This window comes from Pteropus vampyrus, unplaced genomic scaffold, assembly GCF_000151845.1.
Source record: "Pteropus vampyrus isolate Shadow unplaced genomic scaffold, Pvam_2.0 Scaffold510, whole genome shotgun sequence".
NCBI lineage: Eukaryota > Metazoa > Chordata > Mammalia > Chiroptera > Pteropodidae > Pteropus > Pteropus vampyrus.
This window is the reverse complement of record NW_011889291.1, coordinates 220769-231966: the sequence shown is the minus strand read 5'-3', so window position 1 is coordinate 231966 and position 11198 is coordinate 220769. Positions and strand designations below refer to the sequence as shown.

General features: G+C 60.6%; 1 protein-coding gene across 5 annotated transcripts in view; it reads right to left on the bottom strand.

The window, feature by feature from the left end:
- Positions 1 to 2679: 2679 nt before the first annotated feature.
- Positions 2680 to 11198, bottom strand: part of EVI5L (ecotropic viral integration site 5 like) — a 28615-nt gene continuing 20096 nt past the window's right edge. For 3 of the 5 annotated variants that reach the window (XM_011383267.2, XM_023524943.1, XM_023524941.1), the window contains 10 exons: positions 10792 to 10845; positions 9929 to 9961; positions 8693 to 8833; positions 6816 to 6944; positions 5101 to 5241; positions 4851 to 5006; positions 4598 to 4744; positions 4419 to 4514; positions 4240 to 4335; positions 2680 to 4088 (listed from right to left, as the gene is read on the bottom strand). In XM_011383267.2, the coding sequence (XP_011381569.1) occupies positions 3810 to 4088; positions 4240 to 4335; positions 4419 to 4514; positions 4598 to 4744; positions 4851 to 5006; positions 5101 to 5241; positions 6816 to 6944; positions 8693 to 8833; positions 9929 to 9961; positions 10792 to 10845 (1272 nt within the window). In that variant the 3' untranslated portion in view covers positions 2680 to 3809. The remainder of the gene's footprint in view (positions 4089 to 4239; positions 4336 to 4418; positions 4515 to 4597; positions 4745 to 4850; positions 5007 to 5100; positions 5242 to 6815; positions 6945 to 8692; positions 8834 to 9928; positions 9962 to 10791; positions 10846 to 11198) is intronic. The other 2 variants (XM_023524944.1, XM_023524942.1) reach the window with 2 other exon arrangements.

Here is an 11198-nt window from a genome sequence, read left to right as displayed (position 1 = left end):
GCCTGTGCGCCTTTGCTGTCGTCGCGGGGGCCGGCTTCCCTGAGGATAAGAAGGGGCGCGAGAGGAGGGGCTGGGATGGGACCCGGGGATGCCCAGTACCCCTTAGTCTAGCACAGCGTATCCACCCACGTGCATGAAGGTAGGCTTTTTCCTGTCCGAATTCTGGTGGAAACATTAGGCTTCTGAGGACCCAGGTGGGGCTGCGTGACCGAGTGGGTGAGCTAGTGCTTGGCCAGCATGGAGGAATGACCCGAGCTCTTTCCACACTAGGCCAGGGGAACTGGCACTCTTGGGGACAGGGGAAAGACACTTGAGAAGGGCTTGCTGGGGGTCTGCGGCGAGTGCTCTTCCTCCTGGTCTGCATCTCCTTACCTTGCATGCCCTGGGGTGTGGGCCAGAGAGGAGTCGCTGCTGGGTTTCCTCCTCGGCCTCCCAGCTCAGGTCTATTGCCTCCTCTCACCTAGGAGGCTGCAGTGCAAGGAAGGCCTGCAGCTAGGCTGGGAATCTCAAGAAGAACCTATGGGGAGGAGGGCCCTCTGGGGACAGGGTGGCAAGGGGCCTGTAGGTAAGAAGCAGCCTCTCCCAAGGCTGGGTGGGAGACCAGGGTGTCCTCACCATGCCCCTTTATGGCTCTCAACCCATGGGCCTCACCTTTCCCCCCAAATTAGGGTATTCTCCCCAAGCCCCTCCAGCCAGGCATCCTTGCCTGTGCCCCACAATCAGGGGTCCTCACCAGAGCCAACCAATGTCTTCATCTGTCTCCCTCCATCAGAATTCCTTGCCCTTCCTTCAGTCACCCTGACCCTGGACTCCTCAAGCCGTAGCCCAGGCCTTTCTTCCCAGGTGGCCCTGCAGGAAATGTACCCCCAGGCCTTTCCTCCTTGAGGGTCTCCTGCTTCACACAAAGAATGATGGAAGCCTGGTGGGGATCACAATCCCCAGGGCAGGTAAAAGAACAAAGCATGAACCTGTGTTGGGCCCTCAGCCCTGTCTCTGCCCCTAGACCCAGTCCCCATAGTTCACCCTGTAGCCAGACACAGCTCACCCCGTCCTGCCTGTCCCCAACCCAGACGTGGATGCCTCCCAACCTAGGGTCCGAGGAGAAATTGGCCATGTCCCAGTGGGCCCATGCCACCTCTACCCGAGAGCCAATGCGGGCATGTGTGTGTGTGTCGGCGGGGGGGGGGGGGGGCACACAATATGCTCTGTCAAGCTCGGTAGCAAACTATAGAGGTTCTCTTTCTAGCTGGGCTGTGCAAAGATCCAGGGGTACTTCTTTCCAGACTCTTAGACAAGCCCAAAGGTGAGGGCTGACTCCTGACCTGCTGGGTAACCAGGGCCTCAAGGCCAGCTCCCTGGAAGGAACTGAGCAGAACCTGACAGTTCTCCTGGGGCCTTGCCTCATCCTGGGGAGCCAGAGGGATGGAATCACACTGTGAGAATAGAAGCACAGAGCAACTGTTGGGATCTCAGTGTTAAATCTGTGTGATGGGAATGGTACATAGATCCACAGGAGCTGTCGAATGATGGGACAATTCATGGGATTTGTCTGTCCCAGTGCATAACTAGCATCCCGCCCTGTTACTTGGAAGCCAGAAGAGTTGGGGACACTTTGTGGACCACACTGGGTGCAGAGGGGCAGGGCCTGGCTGGTATCTGCCTGGACCCAACTAAGTTTCTTATCTGGAAAGCCTTCCTTTACCATCCCCAGCTCTGTCCCCACCAACCAGCTGGGACTCTGCCTCAGCTCCATGGGAAACCCCACAAAGGACTCTGTCTAGGTCCCCTTCCCTGAGGAGAACCCTCATTCACTGTCCCTACTGCCAAGCTCAGTTTGGTCTCTGCCCTGGCCTCCTCACTGACCCCCAACACTGGTCCATTTGATGGTGTCCCCCTCTCTTAAGCCCTCCATGGCTTCCCGGTGCCTTTGATTCGAAATGAAAAAGCTGGCTTCTGATTGGAGAAACCTCTTGGTCTGGCCACAACAACTCTCCTGTTCCTTCTTCACAGACATCATGTGCTTCCTGCTGGTCCCTGCCGTGTTTTGCCTTTATGCTTTCACCTGCCAACACCCCCTACCCTGTTGCCTCCAGGAAACCTTCCCTGATCTCCCTGCTCATTTGATTTACTGGGTACTTGCCACATGAGCATGAAGGCTCAGCCCCCACCTCCAAGTTGGTGTCTGTCTCTTCTACTACCCTGGGGACCCCTTAGAGCCAGGCATGGGGTAGAGCACCCCCAGGGCCTCAGGAAGTGTGCGCTGAATGAGTGCAACCAGATCCCGAGACCCTGCCGCTCCTCCACACAAGCTGAGTCACCTAGTGGCTATCTCCAACGCCACCATTCTGAAAAGGCCAGGCTATCAGGATGCGTCTGTGAGCCTGACATCCAAAGTCCTTGACCTGTTTCTCCTATTCTGTCCATCTCTCTCAACCCCACATTTTCGCTCACTTTGCACCAGCAAATGCCCTTCCTTCCTCTCTCATGCTGCACCCCGACCTGGGTGTCTCTTCGGTCCTCCTGCTGGCCTGCTATGACCTCCACCCCTCTAGGAGGGTCCCAAGGGCAAGGACAGCCCACTCCCCTCCTCAGTGCTTTGCTGGACATGGGGCTGGGGCCCCAAGGCTGCCTGTGGTCTTTTCACCCCCAGGCCTGCCCCACTCAGTGTCCCTTGTCCACGACTGTGTAAATACATTTTATTTTCCATCTCTGCCTGGGTGACATGTGGAGTGTGAACAGGCAGTGTGCAAAATGATGGTGGGCAGTGTAGGAGACCCCCGTGATGCCCACCCTGGTCCCCAGGCTTTGTAACACTGAGGAGCAGGTGACTGGGAAGGGGAGGCTGCTTGTGAGGCTGCTCAGGCTCCAGGAGCCTTGAGACTGTCAGCCCCAAGGGTCATGAGGCCCTGGGAGGGAAGTAGTCTGGGTGGCATCGTTGGACTTTGGCACCGTTCTTGGCTCTGACTCTGCAGAGACCACGGGACCACCACAAGGAGGGAGGCGTGGGGACGACACTCCTCTGGCTGGAGCGTGGTGCTGGGGACCTAGGGAAGGGAAGTAGAAACTGGGGGCCCCCTGGAGAGGAGGCTAGTCTGGGTGGGGGAGCCCCTCCATCACTGGCCAAGATGGGGTTGTGGGAGTGTTTCACAGAGGAAGATGTGGGGCGCTAGGGACAGGGGTCTTGTGACTTCCTTGCAGCTGCCCTGGCCCCCGAGAAGCAGAGACAGACACTGCCTGGGCCCAGGCTGGTTGGCATTTGCCACACATACCTCAGGTGGCCCTGCACACAGTAGAGGGGACTTTGGTTTCTGCTGAAGGGGCCATGAGGCCTGCACCAGGCAGGAAAGCTCAGCCTGACCATCTGTCCCTAGCAGCCAAGGGTCCCCAGGGGCATTGTGGGGTAGTGACGTCTAGCCCAGAGTGGACCCTTCTTCCTCAGGCCTCCTCCAGTTCCTGGATCCTTCCCAGGAGGGCCACCCTTGTCCCAGAAGGAGGCCTGCCGGGAGGAGGGAGCTATCTGCCATCCAGTCCTGGGAACTCTGTTCCTCTCGTGCCCTTGCTGTTAAGAGGGGCAGACCCTCCAAGTAACTGGGCCTGGAGGGGTCCGGACCAAGACGGTTAAACAGTGCTGGGGAGGGTGGGCCTGCCGAGGGACCCTGAGATCCTCAGGCTCCAGCTCTGATCTCTGCAACCTGCAGCGCTGGGCCTTGCCCTCGGGCTGGGCCAACCATCAAGGACGTGGAGTTTGGTAAGTGTGGCCCCAGCTTCCCCCAAGACGGCCCCCGGGCTCCGGGCTCACTGGCAGGGCCTCAGTTGTCCAGGCCCTGGCTGTAGGGCGCGGCCAGCTCGTCAGCGTCACTGTCAGAGCTGCCTTCACTGTCCTTGGCCGGCCGCTCCAAACGGCGGAAGAAGCGCGCGTCGCGCGGGGACAGAGGGTAGAGCGCATCCTGGAGCGCCGCGCCCACGCCCACGCCCAGCAGCTCCTCGTCGGACGATGGCAGCGAGTCCTCATCCAGGTGTCGCGCCAGGCCTAGCCCGTCGAAGGCCAGCGGGTCCTCGAAGGGCGGCGGGCCCTTCAGCAGCCGCACCTGGGGCGGGGGACCGGTGCGCTGGGGGCGTGGACCCACGTGCCCGCGGACGGAGTTGGGCCGCCAGGCACTCTCCTCTCCCGCACCCCAGGCGCTGACGCCCGGTCCACAGGCCAAGGACACAGGGCTCTCAGGCCCCTCCCGCGCTCACCTCGGCCTTCAGCTCCTCGATCTGGTCCTTGAGCTCACGGATGTACTGCGATGAGTCTGAATGGTTCAGCTGGCCCTGGATGCGGCCCTCTTCCCTCTGCCGGCAGGTCAGGGCACGAGGGTCAGGCAGAGCCCGGGCCGGGCATCCCCTTGCCCCCGCGCTCCGGTCCAACCACTCACCTGGATCTCCAACTCCGCGATGCGCTGCCGCATCTCGGCCACCGCCGCCATGCTGTCAGCCTCCCGCAGGCGCACGGCCATCACCTCCTCCTTGCTCTGAGGGCAGGGGGGAGAGGGCGGGTCAAGGGCGAGGCGGAGCGGGGCAGGGGGCGGGGAGGCGGGACCCGGGAGGGGGGCACCTTGCACTCGGCTTCCGCCTGCTTGCGGCGGCTTTCACTCAGCTGCGTCTGCAGCCCCTTGTTCTGCGCAGCCAAGTACTGCAGCTTCTCCTGCAGCGCCGCGCGTTCTGCCTCCACGCGGTTCAGAAGGTTGCGGTGGATGTGGTCCTGGGGAAGGAACAAAGGACGGATGGGCAGGGGTTACGGCCTAGCCAAGGGGCTGACGGTGGACACTAAGTCACTCCTCGAGACCGCGTCCACGGCCACAGCCCACCTGCGTCTCAAGCTCCACCACGCGCTGCCGCAGCTCACGGCCCTCCGCCAGAGCCTGGGCCTCGCGCAGACGCACGCTCATCAGCTCGTCCTGCAGCTCGCCCAGGACCAGCTTCCGCGGGGACTCCTTCCAGCGGCCGCCGCGGGACAGATGGGCCTGCCAGGAGAGGCCAGCGGTCAGCCCAGGAGCCCCGAGGGCGGCGGACTTCGTGGTTGCACGACTGCTTCCTGTCCTCTGGCTAGGCCCTCACCTGCCAGGTGTCTGAAAGCTCCTGCAGCTGCAGCTTCAGCTCCCGGGCCGTGGCCACCGCTTCGCTCTCCCGCACCTTGAGTGCCTTTAGCTCCTCCTGCAGCTGAGCCACGTTGTTCTCATCAGGCAGTGAGCTGTTCCTCTGAGGGGGACAGGAGTGCTCAGAGCCCAGAGCAACCGGCAGCTACAGCACCCCTTCCTGTAGGCCGAGCCCCCACCCCTTATTTCTTCTGGGCTCCACCTTGGGTAGCCTGGCTGGAAGAGGGTGCACCCTGGATATGTTGGGAAGGCGGACCAGACCAGAGGGGCGCAGACCTTGTCTCCCGACCCAGCTGCAGATCCTCGCCTGTAAAATGGCTGTAAGAACAGCACCTGCTCTCTCACAGGACTGGCTTAGAGGAACCCCATAAAGTGTAGGGCCTCCATAAATGTTACTGCTAAGGACACCAGACAAGCTGGGTGAGGGAATCTGAGACCCACTCCTGCAGCACCCACGACCAGACCCAGGACCTGCCCCAGCAGGAGCTGAGAAGACTGGATTTCGGCACCCTGTCCCCCCACCTCCACCCAGGCAGCCCCTCTTCTTGGGAACCCACTGAGGACCAGCTTAGGCCTGTCCTGGCCTCCCAAGGGCTCAGGGATGAGATCTGTGTTCCAGCCTCTTGGACCAAAATCCAGCTTGCTACCCTAGGACCTCGCTGACCCTTGTTTGGATCTGGGAGTCAGCGGAGGAGGCAGCAAGCTCTAAGGCAGGAGTCCCCAACCCCCCCGGGCCATAAACCGGTACCGGTCCGTGGCCTGTTAGGGACTGGGTCGCGTAGCAAGAAGTGAGCAGCGGGCGAGTGAGCAAAGCTTCATCTGTGTTTGCAGCCGCTCCCCAGCACCAGCATCACCGCCTCAGCTCCACCTCAGATCATCAGGTGTTAGATTCTCATAGGACCACCGGTCCTTGGTGCCAAAAAGGTTGGGGACCGCTGACCTAATGGGCGCACATTTCCTTCTGGTATTGAGGGAGGCAGAGGCAAACCTAGATCTGGGCTGGCTGACGGGGACTGAGAGGCTAATGGCCCCACCGAGGCTGTGGCTGAGACACCTGGGAGGGCACTCAAGAGTACAGGCTCCCGCCAGAGTGAGTGAGGCCTGCTGCCTTTTTCTGGCAGCTCCGTGGAAGCTGCGTCAGTACTGAGTCAGTGTGAAAGCAGCTAGAGAGGGACCCGGGAGGCCTAGGGCAGGAGAGGATGGCCCCTGGTCACCCCACTAGGTGATGTCGCCATGGAGGTGGGAGTGGGTGAGCAGCCCTGCTGGGCCTTCCTTCCTCCTCCTTCCCTCCTGGAACCCAAGGCCTGGGAAGGACACACAGGTGGGACAAGCTGTCCAGGAAGCCCGAGAAAGCCACCACACTGCTGGCATTGTGCCTGGTGTATGAGAGTGAGCGTGCCTGATGTGTGTGTGTGTATCTCCAGGGCTTGGGGAGGTCTAGGGGCGAGGGGCCCACTTCCCACCTGCCCAGAGCCTCCTGTAGAGACTATGGGGAGGCAGTCTTGGGTTCCTCGGGGAATGCTGGGGCGAGGAGACCTGATTCCAGGACGCCCCCCACTGTTACCCCTGGCAGCCCCTTCTCTTTGGCTCAGGCTTGGTCATGTACCCCCTTAAATGCAAGCAGCACCCATCTTCCCTTTCTCAGAGTTTCCCCAACACCCACCCGCCCAGTCGCACCTTCTCCATGTCTAGAACCTTGTCCTGCATCTCCCGAAGGGCCCCCAGGGTCTCTGTCTCGCGCAGCCGAGACTGCTCCAGTTCAGTCTCCAGGTGGGCCACGAAGTCCTCGGTGAGGCGTGGGTTATCCTGAGGGCAGGTGGAGGGCTTCAGCTGAGGGTGGGCAGCCTTCCTGCCAGCTGGCTATGAGCCCAGGCCTTGTCCCTATATCCCCCAGAGCCCCTGGACTGGGAGAGGGGCTCAGGCTCCTCGTAGAGAGGAGGGTGAGGAAAAACTCTGGATCTTCTTCCTATGCCTTCTGTCCTTGTGGGAGGAAAGCTGAACCCCATCATGGGGACCCTGATGGCCCGGCCTAGTCTCCTTCCTGGGAAAGCCACACACAGGAAACCTTCCGAAGGGGACCTTCATGGCCTCCGGATGACTCCTAAGGGATGCCAATGGCTGGTTCCCAGGATTGCTGGGGTGGGGGTGGAGGATGGACTCTCCAAGGCACTCTTCCTGCTGTGTGGTCTGCGGCCCAGCCACGTGGTAGGGGCGGGGGTGGGGCAAGGCTGTGCTCAGGGCTTCGGCACTCCTGCCCATTTTTTCATCTCTCTTCTCTCCACCATCTCAAAACAGGAAAGGGTGGGGAAAGTTTGCTTGGGTACTTTCTTGCTCTGTGCTGAGACTTCTTAGACAGGTACCATCCAGGCCCAATAAAGAAGACCTGGCTGGTGGGTAAGGAAAGCCCCTGGGGCCAGAGCAGGTTCCCCATCTCACTGCCGTGGTGGCCTGGTGGGGCAGTTCTCAGGGAGGTTGCCCCAGCATCACAGGCCACCACCCCCTTCTCCACTGGTCCCCTGCCCAGCTGCCCAGGCCTGCTTGCTGCCGTCGACCACTTTGGGTCTCTGAGATACATGGGTGCCAGTGGCCCTCCCTTTGCCCAGATGGGCTTTGGGCCCTACCCTGAGCAAACGACTCTTCCTTCTCTTGCCCCATTATTTCTTGAGCATTTGTGTTTTCTCCAGATCAGGGACCCCATCTCACCGCCAGTCTCTGCTGGGTTCAGGCCTGGACTGCAGGGGTCTGGGATGCCTACAGCATCTTTCCCTGCAGCTCCAGGGCATGTGCACACCCCTGCACACTGAGCTTGGGGGCTACAACTGCTGGCAGGTCATCAGATAAGAAAGGCAGCCTGCTAGGTAGAGCCAAAGGAAGGTTCCAAAAGCCCCCTCTGGGAGCAGATTCTTTGCACAGTGTTCTAGCCATGGGCCCTCCCACCACTGAGTTCATGACCCCACAAGAGAATGGCACTGCCCCCTCAACCGCCACCCCGCCAGCCCAGAGGAGTCGGCACAGACCAGACCCATGTACCTCAGAGACCCAGAGTCCTCTGAGGGCAAAGTCCTGGGCACTGGGGGAGGGAGCCCCTGCATTGTCTTTCGTCCTAGCTCCAACCCTGCATGGCAGGCCCTTGGGGAAGCCCAACAGCTCTGTAGATTTCAGAGAGGCCAGGCCCATGTGTCAAGGCCACATGCCTGTGACAAAGAGGGGCACCTGCAGGGACAGGCTGGTTCCACACTGAGACCAGAGGTAGAGGAGGTCGACCGTCTTGCTCTCAATGGCAGGCCAAGCACCCCAGAGGGTGGTGGAAACATGGAAACCGCAGGATTCTCCCGCTAACCCTCACCTTCTGCCCGAATCTGGGACTAATAGATGCCGTGGGGCTGGGGGAGAATCTGCTTTCGGCTCTGAGTGCTCCCCCCATGCCCAGTTAGAAAGTGGAAGGCGTGTCCCCAGCCAGTTCCTCAGGAGCTCCGACAACAGCTGGGCGGGGCAGAGGGTGGGAGGCGGAGGCGTGGCCTACCCACAGCGGCCCCGCCCACTCGGCCGGGTACCTTCTGCTCCTGCAGCTGCCGGATGGTGCTCTGCGCCTTCTGCAGGTCCTCCGCAGCTGAGCTGCACTGCTGCCTCACCACCGCCAACTCCCGCTTGATGACGTAGTTCTCCTCGGCCTCCTGAGCCCGTGTCACTTGCCCCTGAGCACAGTGAGGCGAGGGGCGTGGGGGGGGAGTGACCCTCTGCTCACACCTCAAAGCCTGCCTCAAGCCCACCTCAGAAGAAGGCCCAGAGAGGGCAGAGGCAGAGGCAGTGTGGGAGAGGGGCGCAGCAGCCTCTGGCACTCAGAGCCTGGGATGGGTAGCTCCAAGGGGCATGGGGACGTGGATGGGGGCAGGCAGGTACAGGACACGGGGAGGAGCCTGGAGGAAGACATCTTGCCACACCTGGCCCAGTCTCTGTGAGGCATAAGTGAAAAACAGAGCCCCAGGCCAGGGCAGTGGACAGCTGTAACCTCCCAGCTTCTGGCTCTTGGCCTCTGTCCAGGAGAGGAGAAACATGTCTAGAAATGAGGGCACGCCAGAGGCCTGGCTCTGCTGGCGAGGGTGGGGGCCTGGGGGCGCTGAGGGCTGGTTCCTCCAGGCTGGGTTAGGAGGTGGAATACACTCTGCCTTTTCCAGTCCTGGACCCTGGGTACTCCGCCTGCCAGATCTACCCACCAGCGTCATCTCCCTCACCCCCCCAATGTGTGCCCCTCGTTCCAGGCTCAGAGCCACCAGGTGGCAGGCAGAAGCTTCCAGATAAAGCCATTCAAGATGAGGCAACAGCACAAGCAGAGTAGCGGGAGAAGATGGCAGGCCTTGCAGGTAAGAGCAGAGAGAAGCGTGAGGGGCCAGAACGGGCGGGGTGTGTACAGACTAGTGAGCAGTTAGGGTGTTGTGTGTGTGTGTGTGTGTGTGTGTGTGTGTGTGGTGGGGGTGCTCAACGCGTGCACACACTAAGGCCTGTTGCTGATGCACCCTAAGGGTCGTGAGTCCTCCTGGGTCCCCACCTGTGTCCCCTGGAGGGAGGAAGCTTTGTGTCCATGCGCATGTACGTACACTCACAGACACACCCACATTTGCACATGCACACTCCCTTCCCCTGGAGAGACACCTCTGTCTCCCCTGAGAAGCGGTCCCCAGCCACCCCCATGCATGGCCCCGGGATGGCAGCAGCCAGGGAAGAGGCAGTTACTGGCTGTCATGTGTGGAGACCAGAAGGAAGTGGGAGAGGGAGACGAAAAGCTACAGTACCTGGATTAACCTATCAGCCAGAGCAGCGCTCTCCTACGGGTTCCCAGCGACAGGGGGAGGAGGCAGAGCGAAGGCGCAGGACAGGAGAGGGGGAGAGACAGACAAGAATCACTTGTCACTAATGCAGTGGACTATCTCTAGAAGCAGGGGACACAGGAGTGAGACCAGAGAACCAGAGAACCAGAGAACCAGCAGGAGAGGACCCGAAGGAAGATCAAAGCCAGAGCCAGCTCCTTCCAGGAGAGGAGTCTGTGAGCAGGGAGGTGGGGGTGCCCGTGGCTGCCCCCTCCAGGGCCAGCCGGGCTGGGGCCAGCTGGGAAACCTCAGCAAGTTTCATTTGGAGGCTGAACAAGAATGTAGGTTTTCGGGCAAGGGCAATAAAATCCTGTGGAATGAGGGTGGAGCAGGAAAGAAGTGGGGCCCCCACCTGTACTCCCATGTTTAAAAATAAGTTTGGGGCCAGGGTCAAGGTTGTGGCACCCAACCATGGAGCTGGTGGCTCCCTCCTCGTCCACTCCCATCTTTCTTTTGAGAGCAAGGCTTCCAAATTGCAGGGTGGGGTACCTTGTGGCCCAGTTCTGGCCACTTCAGTCAAAGCAGCAGTCCTACCTCCTCCCCACCCAGGCAGCCCCAGAGGGCACCAGACACAGATGGATCGAGGTGTTTGCAGTTAACAGGGTTATAACTCAAACCCTAGCCCCGAGCTGTTTCCCCACAGGCCTGATTATATGGTAGCTCAAATTCCAGTGGGGTTCATGGTGGGAAGCAGGAACCAGGACAGGGGGCTGGCTGGCCCTCTGGCTACTGGGTCCTTCTCAGTCCTGGAGGGTTTGGTGCCACAGGCTGGTGGCCACACCCCTCACCTTCTCCAGGGTCTCAATCCGCTGTTTCAGGAGCCGGTTCTCAGTCCGAAGCCTCTATGTGGGGAGAGGGGACGGCATGTTAGATCCTTCCTCCTACTTCTCCTGAACACACAGAGGTCTGTCCCCTGAGGGGCCAGGCCACTCCAGGCAGGACGGAGCCAGCAGCTTATGTTCTGGGTCAGTGATTCCAGAAAACAGGGCCATTCGGAATGGGCCATTAGATTTCTTTTTAAAAACAAACCTTGGTTCAGTCAAAATAACGTGAGTGCTTTTATGGATACGCACTGTGCGTGTGGGGGAGGGTGGCCAGCACCCATGCTGTCCTTAGGCATCTGTTTCTGCCCACGTTTGGGCCTGTCTGCCTCCCACAGGGCAGAGGCCTCTGCATTTTGGGGGAAGCTGCTGTC